General features: G+C 46.2%; 1 protein-coding gene across 4 annotated transcripts in view; it reads right to left on the reverse strand.

Annotated features, from left to right (window-relative positions):
• RPGRIP1L (RPGRIP1 like) overlaps positions 1-17,007 on the reverse strand; it is an 827,898-nt gene that overhangs the window by 115,742 nt on the left and 695,149 nt on the right. For all 4 annotated transcript variants that reach the window (XM_078668308.1, XM_078668309.1, XM_078668306.1 and 1 more), the window contains one exon: positions 8,143-8,227. In XM_078668308.1, coding sequence (XP_078524434.1) covers positions 8,143-8,227 — 85 coding nt within the window. The remainder of the gene's footprint in view (positions 1-8,142; positions 8,228-17,007) is intronic.

The raw sequence follows: 17,007 nt of genomic DNA on the forward strand, positions 1-17,007 counted from the left end.
CAAGGCGCCCGCCATAACTCCGGATCCCGAGGTCCGATTCAGAGTCAGACTGCAGATTTCGCCTCACGCGCGGTTCATCTTCACAAAGACAGCAATGAGGAGCAGGATATAAGACAGGATAATTGCAGGAGGTTGCGAGTGTCTCGGGAGCCCTAAGCTCACGCGGCCATCTTGGTTGCGCGCGAAGCTCCTCTTGTTCTAGTTCTTATTGTTTGTTTTGATATTATATGATTGCACTGACTCGATTGACACAATCAGCTGGCAGAGGGGAGGGGGGTGAGTGCGAGGTCTGGTTACTACTCATACTTGACAGGACTGATGGCTGGACTCCACAAGACACGGACTCAACACATTGAAATAGTATCCTGGAATGTAAATGGCCTGCAAAACAAAATCAAAGGCACCGTGGTGCTTCAATATCTTCGTAGGCACGCCCCTGATGTCGTACTCCTACAGGAGACACATCTGTTAGGGAACCGTTGCAAGGCCCTGGACAGATTTGGTTACACCTTGCGTGTCCTCTCTGGCTTTACTACGGGCTCCAGGGGTGTAGGGATCCTTGTCAAAAACTCCCTGCCACTGGTCCTGGGGCGATGTTGGTTGGATCCCCTGGGTCGCTATGTGGCGTTGTCTGCACAATGGGAGGGCCCTACTCTGAACCTATGTTCCCTTTACATTCCCCCAAAGCTCCACACGACTACTCTCCCTGATATTGGAAAGTTGCTGTTGGAAATGCCCGCGGGGACACTGATCCTGGGAGGGGATATGAACGACGTGATGGCTAGGGAGTTGGACCGACTGCCGCCCCCACTAGGTAGAGGAGGGGCGAACCACCTCAGGGACTTTGCGCATGCGCTGGGGCTGGGTCTGGTGGATCTCTGGAGGACGCACAACCCGCAGGCTACACAATACACACGTCTCTGCGGCCCATGGCTCGTCCTCCAGGATCGATTACATATTCACAAGGGCAGACTGCGTGGGCCTCTTCAGGGATGGACATCATAAAGCTAGAGGGATCTCTGACCATTCACCGGTGGGGGTTCAGATGGTGAGTCCCAGGCGAGATTGGAGTGTCCCCCTTCGGATTGATGCCTTTTTATTTAAGGACAGGGAGTTTCAGGAGAGGTTCCGAGAGAGGGTGCATCATTATTTTGAGGACAATGTAGGGTCTGTGAGCTCTCCCGGGGTAGTATGGGAAGCATTCAAGATAGTGGCCAGGGGTTTTGTACAGGCCGAGGTTGGGAGACGGCGTAAAGAAAAACAGGCGCAGGTGGAAAAACTGGAATTGGAGCTTCACGCTCTGGAGGATGGGCCGGAGCTTACCCAGGAGCAGAACAGGCAGCATACAGCATGCCTCCTAAGCAAGGAGTTAAGGGACGTACTGACGGCACAGCCACGAGCACATGCACTTGCCACCCAGCGGCGGGTGTATGACTTGGGAGACAAGGCAAATAGAATGATCGCCTGGCTGGAAAAAAGAGATCAGGAGCGCGGATGGGTACCGGGTATAGAGCGACCGGACGGGTCGGTCAGCACCACTAGTGTGGCGATTGCGGAGGACTTCACACGCTACTATGAGGAAGTCTACCGATCTCAAACGACTAAAGAGGAGAGGGAGTGTAGTGAATTCCTAGACCCCTTGCGGCTGCCCCTACTGGAGTCTGCGGAAAGGGATATTCTGGATGCAGACATCATGGTCAAAGAAGTGGAGGGGGCCATGGGGGACTTACAAACGGGTAAGGCCCCGGGGCCCACCGGGTTCCCGGCAGAAGCGTTTGGGTGCGTGGCAAGTCGCATGGCACCACACATGTGCAATATGTTTCACGAGGCGCGAGAGACTGAACAGCTTCCAAGGGACTTGCGGCTGGCAACGATCGTAGTGATCCATAAGGCCGGGAAGCTGCAAGGGGAATGCAGCTCCTAAAGACCTGTATCCCACCTCAACTATGAGACGAAGGTCCTCGGGAAGATCCTGGCCACACGTCTGAGTGCGGTGATACAAACACTGTTCCATCCGGACCAGTCGGGCTTTATGCCCCATAGAAGCACACAACTCAATCTGCGACGCCTGTTTTGGGTCCTGCAAGCAGTCACTAAGCGACAGGGAGTGCCGGCAGCACTGCTATCTCTTGATTCCCGTATGGCTTTCAATAGTATTGAATGGAGCTACCTATATGCAGTTTTGGAGAAGCTAGGATTTGGTGCCAACTTCTGTGCCTGGGTGAAGCTCCTCTACACAGAGCCCTTGGCGAGAGTCTGGGTTAATGGGGCTATGTCACAATAATTCCAACTGGGACGCGGCACGAGACAGGGCTGTCCCCTTTTCCCTACTCTCTTTGCCCTAGTGCTGGAGCCACTGGCGCATTGGGTTCGTACGGACCCTGGGGTGTGTGGCATAGACCTGGGGGGTGGCTGGGAGGAACGCATATCGTTATATGCCAACAATATTTTGCTGTATGTCCAGAGGCCGTCTGAGTCCATACAAAGGTTGATGGTCATACTACGTACGTTTGGGGAATACTCCGAATATCGCATCAACTGGAGTAAGTCCCTGGGTTATGTACTGGCGGGGCCCCAGCCTCAAATTGTGGATGATTGCGAGGGCCTAATCTGGCGTACAGAGTTCAGATACTTGGGAATCTGGATCACACCATCTGACACCGAATTCCTCCGTCTGAATGTGCAGACACAACTGGAACGCCTGCACAGCGATGTGATGCACTGGAGGACCCTCCCGCTCTCCCTAATGGGCCGTGCCGTCTTATTCAAGATGATGGCCCTGCCCCGATTGCTCTATGCACTGCAGAGCTCGCCCTTCCCAATCCCGGAGCACGTATTCAAAACAGTAGAGTCAGAGCAACGCTCACTATTGTGGAGTGGAGGGTGCCCGAGAATAGCGCTTAAAAAACTACAACGGGGAATGTACAAGGGAGGGTTGGCGGTGCCCGACATTCGCCTCTACTATTGGGCGACACAGCTAGTCAATATAAATGGTTGGGTGTTTGCCCCACAGGAGGAACCCGCGTACCGAGTGGACCGTATGGCACTGGGGGAGGACTCCTACTTGGAGGCCTTATACTCTAAAACCAGACGCAACCGGACCTTGCCGCCCCAGACAGCGGTGGTGGCAGAGGTGTGGAAACGGGCAACGAAGTTACTGGGATGGGAAGCGAAACTTACGGACCGTACACCTTTGTGGAAAGGCGACTTCCTTCGGGAGGCAGCAAAGCTGCGAGACCTGCCTCAGTGGAGTCTGATAGGCATAGACACGCTGGGGACGTATGGAAGAGGGGAAAACTGGTGGATTTCCCGAGTCTGCAGACGGAGTTCCACATGGGTGATGGAGAATTTCTGCATTACCAACAACTCAAACATGCCATACACGCACATCTGCCGCAGGGGGAACAGCTACCTGAATATGCCCCACTTGAGGATAGGCTACTGCTTGACGCTATGATTGATAAAGCTATCTCCCTTACCTATAAAAAGCTTGTTAATAACCTTCCGGACACACTGGAACCGTTGAGAGAAAAATGGGAGTCGGATCTTGGCTTACTGCAAGATGATGACTGGAACGAGGCGTTGCAGTACCCTAGAGAGGTTGCGATCAGGGCTAGATTCAGACTGGTTCAGCTGCGCATACTCCATAGGTCCTACACCCCAAGGACGGTGCAACATAAGATGGGGTTTGCAGCTTCACACTTCTGCTTAAGGGGCTGCGGGGAGGAGGGCACCTTTTTTCACATCTTATGGGACTGCCCTAAAATCCGTACGTACTGGGTTCAACTGCAGGGGATTATGGAAGAAGTAATTGGGGCAGAGGTTCCGTTAGAGGCTAGATGGCACGTTCTGGGGATGACAGGTGACGTTACATGGCCCAAGGGGGACAAGATATGGCTAGCCCTTGCCAGTATGGTGGCAAAAAGGAATATAGCTCGACTCTGGGGGAGTGACCTGTCACCAACGGTGGAGGAATGGGAGCGGGACCTGGACTGGTGCCAAAGGGCAGAGAAAGTTATTTATAATAGCAGGGATTGTCCCAAGAAATGGGAGAAGATATGGTTGGCATGGAGACGATACAGGGGGGAATGGTTGAGAACCCCAGATGGTTCACCGCTGGGATGAGTGAGGCCCCTATAGGAATTCATACTCTGACCGACACGCTCTGCGAGCACTTACTGCACCCTACTGTTTGATGGACTGCCCGTCCATAGTTGCAAGAGGGAATGGCCATGAAGCAGGGGGGGGGGGGGGTGAGGACATAGCGTGGAGGGGGGGGGGATCTGGGCAGGGAGGGTAGGGGAGCTTAAACATAAAACGTTGAATTTCGTGAGGGGTGCGCTATGGGGATTGGCTTACATGGATCTTGCCAATTGACTTTTACATTTGTATGATTGTAACTGTACCAATGCACTTCCGCTGCTATCTGATGTGTATTTTAATGGAGCTGTTCTGTTTCAATAAAAATAATTTAAAAAAAAAGGTGTTTAATTATTGTATCTACCCACATACAAGGGCTACCAAATGCTTCAAACAAGAGGCGCATGTGCAGTACGTAAATAAAAGGGTATTTGTATAGCGTAAAACTAGATGGGGAACAACAGAGCACTTAATAGAAAGGTGAGAACACAAGTGACATAATTAAAGAACATGGAGACTGTAGCATGGAAAGATTAGGAACATAACAAGAGGAGTGATATTAGTCTCCGAAGAGGTGACTTTTCAACTTCTTTCTGAACTGCAGGAGGGCAGGAACTGTTCTGGTGTGGATAGTTATGTTGTTACAGATCTTAGGTACGTAGACAGAGAAGGCTTGCATCCTAGTTTTGATCTAGGACACCTAGTTTTGACTTGTCTATTCTTTCCTGCATTTCTCTTTCTTTAGCCTAGCAGTGTCTTGGCTCCTTGACTGCTTTATTGGCAAGGTATGAGAGAGAGGTGGTGTTTGTACAGACCTTATTTACCGGAGTGACGCAGCTTGTCTTCAAGATGATGCGGGCCTAAATGGTGATCTAGTAAGGGGTGATGTGGAGGAATTTCCTAAAGCTACTGAAGAAGTGACCCTCACTGTACAGGATGCCATTAAGGGGTACCTACGTGGCCTTCGCTACGCTAGCAAGCTGAGCGTTGCCTCCCAACAGGTGAGAGAAGACCAAGGGTTGTATTATTTACCTGAAGTCGCATTAGTAAAGTTAAGGGTTTCAATTTTTGAGGCGTGAGAGCTGGAACCATGCTATTTTAGTTTTCTTAGTGATGTGTTTTTGAAGCAGATGTTTGTGTCAAAGCTAACCCAAGAGATTTCCACTTCCTGTTAGTAAGGGAATGTAAGCAGTTATGGTTTATTTCTGAAAGCGAGGCTTCAATCAGTGACTGCATGGTGAAATCGGAGAACAAGACGACTTCTGTTTATGTCAGGTTGAGCCTTACATGGGTATTTGACAGCCAGTACTGAATCAACTCAAAGCACATAAAAAGTTTTTGACTTGTTAAATGAAAAGATTTTAAGATCGAGGTAAATGTCCTAATTCGATTCGGATGTTACTGGTATATAGAAAGCCAAGAAATTGCATGTAGAGGTTGAAGATGGTGGGGCAGGGGAAAGATCCCTCGATACCTGTAGGATGTTGTTCTTGTTTATGTGAATCAGACGTTGTACGACCACTGCTTTTTCAGTAAATTTTCGGATAAAAAGAAGGTGGGTAAAGGGTTAGTAGTTGTCAAATTCATCTGGGTCCAGACTAAATGTTCTTAACCAGGGGATGATCTGTTCTATTGTGAAATTATCCAGGAAGGTTATGCCCGAGGGAGGCATTGACGATGTTGAGAAATGGTTTTACGACATCTCTGTAAAACTATTTTATGATAGATTAAGGCAGAATACAATCTTCATAGGAGGTGGCCTGTAGAGTGTTGCAAATATTGATGAATTCTTTGTGCCACAGGTAATTGAGGGTTCTCTAAGTGATTGCAGAGCGATGAAGGATTGTAGGTGAGGTTTATGACTGCTTTGTCTGGTCATTGTGACATCTAACTTTGTTTATCTTCTCAGCGAAGAAGGGATTGGCGGTGTTGTATTTGTCTACAGAATGTGAGATGAGAGTCTGAGAGTGGTTTGATGCCGTTTTTGACAACTTGAAGAGGGATTTGCTTCTGGTTATTGCTTTGTTGATGTTCATTTTGTAAAAGGTAACTTTGGACTGGATGAAGAGGGACTTAAGAGCTCAGTTGCATGTTTAAAATGTTGCTGTTTTCATGGAAATCCTTAGGCATCTTCATTTGTTTTCTTGTTTTCCTATGGTGTATTTGTTCGCTGAGGGTTCTTATGTGTACAATGGGGCTGAGAGTTTTTGCCTGGCCGACTGCGTTTTCAATGGTGCATTACCTTCCACATAGGTTTTTAAACCTGTACTATATCCGTTGAGAAGTGTTTTCACATGTGACATGGGATGGTAAGCGTTGAAGAGGATGAAAAGGTCCTCCCGAGGCATCCAGGAGCAAGTTGTTGAGGAAATGATAGTTATGTGTTCCTCTTATTTGTCGGTTGGGAATAGATGGCGTGTGAAGCATGGAGAATGGGCTGGCATAGTGGTATATCCAATCAATGGAGGATTTCAAATTTGCAATGCATTGAGAAAGAGGCTACCATGAGGAGGTTAAGGGTTTGCCTTTGGAATGGGTGAGTTTGAGTGTAATGTAATGTAATGCGATTTATATAGCGCACGTATCACCCGTAGGCATCAAGGCGCTTGCCTTGGGAACCCGTCCTGGTATTCCCCTGTGAGATAGCCCCACCAGGGTATCCACAAGGTGAAAGCCAGGCATCCCGCCGCGAGGGGCCGTAGTGGAGATTAAGCAAGCTATTGCCCAGAGTCGCAGAGTGTGAACCCGTGAGTCGAGTAGGCACCGGAACGAGAATTATCGAGTCCATGGAATTTTTTAGCCCAAGACCCGGCGAGGCGGGGAATTGAACCCTGGTCCAGGACCAATCTCAGCTTCCGGGTCTGCCGCCTCTAACCCCTGAGCCACACTTCTCTTGTGTATTGCTAAATGTTGAAAGCTCTAGGGAGTATGCTGAATGATTGTTTCATAGCCTTAATGCGTCATTACCGGAAAGATAGACAATTCTGATACAGAAAGGGTGGGAGTGCTGAAAAAAAGGCACCAAACAAGTCCAATACTACTTTCGTGAAATTATTGTTGGTGTTAAGGTATCTGTAAATCAAAATTGAGGAGGCTGTGACTGAGATGCTAAGAGTGAAAAATGGTAGGTGAACAGATCAAGTGTCTTAGTTGTTACTTTAGGCTTGAATGCAGCGTAGACCTGTGGGTGATGACGAGTCGTCCTCTTACTTTGTGTATACTATCTATACATTGGAAATATAGCTGGGTGTATATGGCTGGGTGGGAGCGATGTATCTGGGATGAAGACTGTATCTAGATTGTGCTGTGTATTCATGTCAGCTCTGTCAGTTGGGGTGTATTTTGATAAGCATGACCTTGCAGGTCTATCCCTTAGCTGGTTTATCTGTTAATGTGTGCATATGTCCTAATTATTAAAATGGGATTGTTTTTCTCTGGATGTGCAGCAGGGGCGCAGGAAGGGGGATGCGGTGGGTGCTGGGCCGCCCCAGGTGTCATCACTAAGGGGGGGTGACAAAATGGCAAAAATATGTTTTAAACACATATTTTTGCCATTTTGTCACCCCCCTCCGTGATGACACTTGTCAACCCCGGCTTGACAAAATGGCAAAAATATGTGTTTTAAACCTCAGCCGATTATAAACACAACAAAGTCCAGCCATTTCTACTTAGAATGTAACCTGTACCATGATCGGGTTGTTTCAGAAACTGTATCTTGGCGCTGGAATCTGGACAGTTCATTTTTATCATCATGAAAAACATTGAGACTCTATGCTGTATGTGTAACGCTATCATGTCTCTATAAGGAAATCAGTAAAGTTACACTTCAAGCATTCAAACACATCAATAAAGGACGCATGACATACTGTTGTCCCTGATGAAAACAATAACTAAGATTGGCACACAGAAAACAGGTGGTATGTCCACATTCACAGCATATTCACACATTGAAATACCAAAAATAGCATCAACAGGCGGTCATGCACATTTATCAATAGTTACCTGTCGCTGTTTTTCTCTGCTCCTTTGAGTACAGATTTCAGGAAATCCCTTCTTTCTTGGTTATTTTCTCTATCCACCAAAATCACTGTGGAGAAGAAAGAACAATTAATCACCGACTGGAGGCCGACACCTTGGTTACATTGTGCGCGTGCATCAAAATGGAAGGCATCTCCCTTCCAGCATTATTCTTCCAGTTACTCAATGAGACATATTGTTTTTGATAGAAAAGTTCAGCTCTTGCTGGATTTCACCACTGGGAGAAAAATGCAAGGTGGTGAAAACTAGTAACCGCACAAAATACTTTGGGTAAGTTACTAGGGTGGGTCTGGGGAACCTCCTCCCACGCAATCGACACTCTTGATGTGTTAAAGATTGCAAGAATCGCTGTTAGCATGAGATGAAAGCCATTTTGTACTTGGCAGCCATCTTAGTTAGCCATGTGCTTGCTATGTCATTTCTCCCTCTTCCAGAGCTGTGCACATGCTCAGAAAGGCCTAGCTGTCAGAATGCACCTGCTCCTAGTATAGAACTGCCAGGCTATTATTTCTAATGTAAGGAGAAATGTCTCTCCTCCCACTTAGTTGAGCAAGCAAATTTTGTAAAGCCATATTAGTCAGTAAGCATGCTTACATTTGCCAGGACCTCTCCTTGGTTTTATGCTGACTAATGTAACCTATGCACATGTAAGGCCCCTGTTCTCTGTACTCCTTAGAATGCCTTCTACAGTGGCCTGAGGATATTGTGTGACGCAATCTCCCTCATCTGAGGTTAATAAATGTATTAGTTTTATATTACAGCTTCTGTGCCAATTTCTTCTTTGTTGGTTAAAAGGACCAGGTGTATCAGTGAACCCCTTAGGAGGTTTATATTTCTTCAAATGGTGCCCAATGTGGACCTCATCAGAGAAGCGACAATCCAAGGGAGTGGTCTTGACAGGAGACAGGAATCTACTGAGGAGGACAGGACAGGAATCTACTAAGGAGGACAGGACAGGAATCTACTAAGGAGGTACCCTGCGTACGGAGATTCTCTGTCTCTGCAGCCTAGTATATTTCTGGTCTTCCTGATTTGATCATCCAAATGTTTACCGCTCCTGACTGAGAACCTTTTTGGCGTGAGCATTCTAAAACGACAGTTAGATCATTCAGAACTTGGCAGCGAGAGGTTGGAGATTTGTGCTTGGAAAGGTCGTCGACATGTGATTTGTTTTGGTTTAGGCCAAAGATTTTGGAAACTTGGAAATATATGAATTGCAATTTGTGTAGGCAGGTAATGAGGATTCTCTAACATTTGAATAATTTGTAACGGCACATATTGTGTTAAATGCCACTGCTATATAATATTGTATATGCTGCCATATTTTTAGCATGCCTGTTTCAAGCGCACATCGAAGAATGTGTTGCTTTCTTGGAGGTACCATAATGGAATTAGAAGGGAATCAGCCGGCTCCCCTAGAGGGGATCCCTAAATAGGTTTAGGTATAAAAAACGTATTTCTTCCTTGATGACTAAGTACCCCATGGAATTAAAATATGTACATAAAAAAAGGATCCTAATCTGCACACTTTCATAAGTGGTGATATGGTTTTTTTTTAGTGTTCTGCCTGCTAAAACTGGCAAATTTGGTGTATTTTGGCTTCTTGAAAATTGAACAGTCTTTGGGCTGTTTTGGTGCAGTTTTTTTTGGACTACTTTTGAGAAGCTTTTCTGGTAAGTATGACTTACAATTAGTATTTACAAATGGTTTGGTTTAAGTACAGTTTGTGGGCTGTCTTTTGTTTTGTCCTGCGTGTTGATTTGTGGGTTAAATGTGTGTTTAAATGTCTATGTGGTTTGACACCGGTGGTACTTGTGTGAGTAAGTAGCGATTGCGTTCTTTGTGGAAGAATGGCTTGCCTTAAGCGCACTGTATTGTGTGTTCTGAGTGTATGACCCCCTTCTGTAAATGTCTGGAATGAGCTCAATGTGTTTGTTTTTTTGTCATCATTCTGTTATGCAAAATATCATTTAATTAATTACATATTCAATAAAAAATCCAGAAATGAATTCTGTAACATTTGCTAAATAGCTGTACGCTATCATTAAAATTGACAAAGTAAGAAACTATGGACGTGTGCAAATTGCCACAATGCTACAGATAACATTAGAATTCACATTCAATACGAATAAGATAGGCCTTATTGAAAGGAAGGAAAAAAACGAAATTGTGTACTTAGCAATAATTAGGACTAAAATGCTAAATATGACAGCATTTTCCTTAGATACATTCTATTAGATATTAAAAGGCATTAACATCATCTCAGTGAATTGGTTGTTGCTGAATTAAGCACGACATTACAGAACGATAGATTTGTGCTGGCTTGAATGGCGTGAGATGTTGACGCCTGCTGGTCAGAGCAACAGCTGCGTAAATAGCACATGGCTATTCCTGACCGCAGGCCTCAGAGGGAAAATGCTGAGTCAACTAGATTTTAGGTTAGTGTAAACCTGGTATAAAAGCCTGTATTACAGACTATTGATTTTAAAAAGTTGCAAAAGACAGTTTCATTATTTAGGATAATAGAGAAAAGATTGAAAGTAGGGATTTCCTTTCTTAATGCCTTTTTACATAAGCACATCTGTGGTTTTGATGTGACATAATAACTGTCCTTTAAAAAGTGGTGCAGGCTTTTCATGTTTCAAGTAAGGCTTTTGTGCTTATTGTTATAAATGAATACATTTTAAGGCAAAAAGGAATGAGGCTTGCTTTTCATACGTAGAACCATCAAGCGTTGGTGTTCTTAAAAAAAAAGGGGGGGGGAATTTTGACTATATGAAAAAAAATCTTCATTAAAATAAGTGCACTACAACGTTTTTTTTATCTCTATGCTGCCTAATTATCATACTGTGAACTCCTAGCATCAAAGTTGAATTTAAGCAGCACTTTACTGCATGGGGGGAACTAAAATGGAAAATGTCTCTTTACCCAGGCGTACAAAATTAATTTTTATAATGGTGTACCATATACATTTCTGATCCCCCATTCCTGGGATATGTAGGGGACAGTCTGGGGATGACTAATATGCCAAAACATTGTAAGTTATTCATTTTTAAGTGCCCCTAACACCAAAGTCGAAATTGGGAAAATTCACTGTTTAAAAACAGTTCTGTCACTCAGAGCTGCTTTCAAACTGATCTTAGGCTTCAGTAAATGCACACATTTAAGTATAACACAAATAGCTGACCTCTATACTGCTAGAAAAGCAGACTGCACACTGCTTACAAATGTAAGTAAATATAAAAAACCAGCAGAAGTTATTATCTTACCTCTAAATTACTGGCAAACAGGAATGGAATAGGACTGCTTTTCAGCTATGAGTCTCCAGGGTCACTTTGAATTTAAAAAAACGCATGGAAAGCCTTGCACAAAATAGGACAGCTGGTAAGGGTTAAAGGTCGAGTTCTGCATTTAGCAGCCTAGCAGGGCTAGAGCGCGGTTTGCTTTGATACTTCGATCTCTGAAACTTTTTGAAAGATGAGATGACAGCGCAGGGAGAGAAAGAGAAGTTTTGCTTACTATTTTTGGCAAAAGCAAGTTTTTGTGCACTCATAAGAACAGAAGGAAATAAAATTGTATATGTGGGCTCTGATTAAGAGAATAGTTCTGCCATGTATATAGCACTAATGCTTTTAGTTTGAAGATTACTATGCGAGGGCTGAGATAAGGAGGCAACGAGATTTAGTTTGAATTAATTCACCCTCATGCTACAACTACTACAATTGCTAAAGGAATTGGTGGTTGGTTATTAATGTTTTCTAGCTAGCTACATGTGCTATTTACCTTCTACAAGTGTATTTGTGCCCAGCTGCCAGAAACAGAAGTAGATAGTGTCGACAGAAGTGAAACCTGTTTCAGGTTTTCCTACTGTCGAAATGGGGGAAGGCGGCTAGCTCCTCTACAAATTAAGGGTAGGCAACTTTATGTTTTCTCTCTCTTTTTCACACTCTCTTTTGAGCCTCTATAAGCTGTCTGTGAAACAGCCATGAGACATTTAATTGGCTATTCAGTAATACTGTTTTAAAATTATTAGCAATAATAAAATGAAGAAAAAAAGATATATATATGCTATGTTACTGCCCATCCTGTCTGATGAAATTATGAAAGGATGAGTAGTCTAGATTGCTTTCCCTTATTTGACCTTTAAGGGGAACTAGATGTGGGTAGTTTTTGTTCTAAAATTCTCAGGTGATAACACCATTATTATTATCTAGTCTGTGTAAATAAACTGACAGTCCTTATTAGAGCTGATGTTGCATAGTTTGGATCGTGAAAAGTAGAATGCAGGAAATACGCCCATGTGATCATCAGCAAAGATTTTTGAAAAGAAAATATTGTTTTATAGGAGTTTCTTTGTCACAACTTGTTCTGCTGGAGAAATTTATGTGTCCACTATGTTGAAGTTTTTTTTAGTTCTTTATGTAATAAGAATCCCTGTTAAATTAGCAGTTTCAGATTTTCCTGCTGCACCTACAACATGCAAGCATGGCCCTAAGCGTACAATGTAGGTGTTTTTATTTAGAGAAATCATTTTAGAAGTGTCTGCAGTCATGTACAAGTAAAGTAAAGTCTATGAGTAAAAGTGTAGAACATTTCCTTTTTTCTTACAAATGTAAGGATTTGGAATATGTCTGTATTGTTTTTCTCTTTTCCTCAGAATTTAGTAAATAAACACAGACTTGGAGGAGGAGCTTCGCGGGCATCCAAGATGGTCGCGTGAGCACAGAGCTCCCCGGACCCGCGCCGCCCTTCGCAAATATCCTGACTACATCCTGATTTTGAAGATGGGCTTTTGTTGACAAAATCTCGCTGATTTCAACATTCTTTGAAGAATTGAATTCGGACGTTGGGGTCCACTTCTATACCGCCTGGAACTTTTGCGGCCCGCCCCGAGCCGAACCGGGGTCTCTGTTACTTGGCAGGCCGAGGAGTAGTTCAACAACAACGGCCAAAGGGGTCCCTTCCCAGTCGGCCGCAGCTTAACTTTCGGTTTCGTTTTCTACTCCCGGCTCAGATTTATTGCAACGCTGCTTGGATCGACCTCTTTTGCCGGTCTGGTGTCACTACGCCGTTGTGTGCTGTCCCTGTTGAGTGCTTTATTGGCACCTACGCTACTTTGGTCCGGTTTTGCTATCTTTTTGGCCTTCCTACACCCGGCCATTTTTACCAGGTCGCGCGGGCCCCTTCGGGGTCCCTTTTCTAATATGGCCGCCAGACCCGATGTTGAGAGACGCAAGACCAAGACACCTCTCCGTGGGGGGCAGACCCAGACGAATATTATGGACCATTAGTCCCATTTCAAGGGGTCCCCCAGCGGTACTGGCCGCACTCTTGACGATCCTAAGGCTGATTCCGCCGCGACCCCGGAAGTATCGCTTCAAGACGTCATGAGTGCCATCTCCAGTAGGAAGGCCTCCATGGGACAGCAGTATGAGGCTTTCGCTTCTAAGATCGACACGGTAGCAGTTGATGTCACGCTGATTAGAGCTGACTTGGCGAAGACTAATGAGAGGGTCAAGGCGCTGGATTTGAAGACTTCCAGTCTGATTACGGATGTCACGGATGCACAGACCGAGATCGGTAACTTGCGTTCTTCTCATGATATGATGGCTCGTCGCCTCGAGGATTATGAAAATAGGGCCCGCCGTAACAATGTGCGCCTTATCGGTGTCCCTGAAAGTCCCGAGGCCCCTGCAACCGACCTTCTCGTGGAAGACCTGGTCACGAACTATCTCGCTCCCGCCGGACTTAGCAAATTCTTTGCTGTTGAACGGGCACATCGAGTCCCGGGCGGAAAGGCGAAGCCGGGTGCCCCCCCCCCCCCCCCCCCCCCCGAGACCCATTATTGCAAGACTTTCGGGATAGAGACGCTATCCTTCAAGCCTCTCGGGACAAAGGCCCTGTGAAGTTCGAAAACACCACCGTGACCTTCTATCCGGACTTTACCCCGCTTGTTCAGCGGCAGAGGCTGGGGTTTCAGGGAGTAAAGAGGCGGCTACGGGACTTGGGCCTTAAATATGCTATGTTGTTTCCGACCCGACTTCGGATCGAGTATGAGGAACAAACTTTTTTCTTTGATCGCCCGGACAATGTTAGTGACTGGCTCGATTCATTGCCCAAGGGAGACGATCAATCCAGTCACCCCGGTGGCGCCGAGGGTGGCGTGTCGGAGTGAGAGTGACACTGTGGATCCTGGCGTCTGAACTTTTCCATCTATTTCAGCTGAGTTTGGACATTGGTTCTCTTGTTCTTATTGAATATTGCCCAAGGGTGGCGGGGGTGAATGGGGACTCTTCCTCTTCCTGGGTTCTTCGTGTAGACTAGTTTTATGATGGGGCGACAGGCACACTGCAAGTTGGGGTGGCTTATGAGTCGTATGCAGGGGTGCAGGGTAGGGGGTGTTGTAACGGGGTCAAGTTGGGGGGTGGTGGGGGGGTGTGCGTTTTTTTTTTCTTTTCACGAGGCATTGCATTGTTTTCTTCATTTGCTCTGGTCGTTGGGTCTTGTGTGGAGGGTGCTCCGCCTTCTTCTTGGGGATGGGGGTGGCGAGTTGAGACTGCTGTCCTGAAATGTCAATGGGTTGGGAGACAGGATAAAGCGAGGGGTTGTTTTACAGTTCCTTAGACGCCATTCCCCCGATATCGTCCTTCTGCAGGAAACGCATCTAATAGGTAACGCATGTCAGGCCATGAATAGACGTGGATACCGGCTCGTGGCTCACTCTGGGTTTACATCTGGCTCCAGGGGTGCGGGCATTCTCATCAGATCTTCTCTCCCTTTTGAAATCGATGAAGTGACTCTGGATGACAGGGGGCACTACGCGGTGCTCACTGGTAGGTGGGAGGGGAAGACATTGTCCATTCTCTCGGTATATATCCCTCCGGGCCTACAGGCCTCAACTTATGCTGATCTTGGCAAGGTTATTTTAGGGCTTCCTGAGGGCCTCCTGCTCCTTGGCGGGGATTTTAATTCGGTGGTTACTGGTACTTCTGATCGTTACCCCCTAGGGATTTGGCTAGGTCCTGAATGTGGCTGAGTGACTTACTTGAAACCTTTGAGCTGATAGATAGTTGGAGGTTGATGCATCCTACGCAGTTACAATACACCTTCCACTCCGGTGCTCATGGCAGTCTCTCCAGGCTAGATTATTTTTTGATGCCGTCAGCCCAATCCTCCTCCATCAGAGAAATTCGCCATCTCCCCAGGGGTATTTCTGATCATTCCCCTTTGTGGCTTTGTTTCGAGGTCGGGATGGGCAGTGAGGTTAGAGTTGCCCCTATTAATCCCTGGTATTTCCGCAATCCCAAAACCCGCTCTGAACTTGTGAAAGCTATTGATCGTTATTTTGTTGAAAATGTGGGATGTTTCCTCTGCTGTTTCAGTGTGGGAAGCCTTTAAGACTGTTATTCATGGACACTCCCTGTCGCTAATTGCTGCCGCCAAGAAGGCTAACAATGTGGAACTTGTACGCTTGGAAACCGAAATAACCACACTAGAGACTGATCTTGAATCGGGAGTAACTTGCGCAAAGTTGCATTCCCTCAGTTTGAAGCAAGCTGATTACAGAGCTCACGTCACTGATGCAGCGAAAGTGATGAATAGAGAGCAAAAGGGCAGGTTGTATGATGTGGGGGATAAGGCTGGTAGATTGCTTGCGTGGTTGGACAAGAAAGAGAGAGTGAACGTGTTGTTCCGGTGATTGAGAGGCTTGACGGTGAGTGTGTTACTGACCCTGTCAGGATCGTTCAGTGTTTTGTAGACCACTTTAAAACAGTTTATGCCTCGGTCTGTGATAGAGGTGAGGAGGACTCTCAATTGTTGTTACGAGACATTGCATTGCCCTGCATTTCCGACGCTGATAGAGACATCATGGAGTCCCCTCTTACGGTGGATGAAGTCGCTGTTGCCATACGTTCCCTTCGCTCTGGCAAGGCAATGGGCCCCAATGGTTTGCCCATTGAACTGTACAAATTGTGACCCGACAAAATGGCGCCCTACTTAAGGGAGCTGTTCCTTGAGGCTTTGGATTCGGGTTCCCTCCCTGCCGATCAGCGACTTGCTACCATCGTAGTTATCCATAAAGAGGGTAAGCCGCGTGATCGTTGTGCGTCGTATAGGCCCATTTCTCTACCTAATGCTGAGCCTAAAATTCTGGCTAAGTTGTTGGCTAATCGTTTAATCAAGGTGATCGGGGACTTGATTCATCCGGATCAGTCCGGTTTCATCCCACACATCAGGCGCTACTATTGGGCTTCCCAGTTGAGTGCGGTCAATCACGCGACTTACGCTCCTGGTCCTGCCCCGGCTTTCGCTACGGATAAATATCTTCCGCTAGAAGGTAATTTCAACAGGGCGCTGTACTCCAGGGGGCTCTATAGAACACTGACCGGTCCCACTAAAATTGCGGTACGAGTGTGGCAAGATGCGAATGCGGCATTGGGATGGAGTGATAGACTTACCCGCGCAACCCCTTTGTATGATTCTGATGGTTTGGGTAATTTGTGGAGTACGAAAGGCTTTGATAAATGGGATATGATTGGTATTAGCAAGGTGGGTGACCTCTGGTTTAAAGGTAACGTTAAGCCCTTTGAGGAGCTGAAAATGGAATACGAGCTCGGTGACACAGAATTCTTTAGATATGCTCAGATCCGTCATGCCCTATTGTCCACTTTTGCTGTTGGTACCGATATTCCTGAGTCCTCCCCTCTTGAGGACCGTATCCTAGATGGGCCATGTGCCCGACAGCACAATTTCATTGATCTACAAGAAGCTGATCAATAATAGGGCTGATCTGCTTGTGCGCCTCAGGGTTTTGTGGACTGCTGACGG

The sequence above is a fragment of the Lissotriton helveticus genome, chromosome 12 (assembly GCF_964261635.1).
Source record: "Lissotriton helveticus chromosome 12, aLisHel1.1, whole genome shotgun sequence".
NCBI lineage: Eukaryota > Metazoa > Chordata > Amphibia > Caudata > Salamandridae > Lissotriton > Lissotriton helveticus.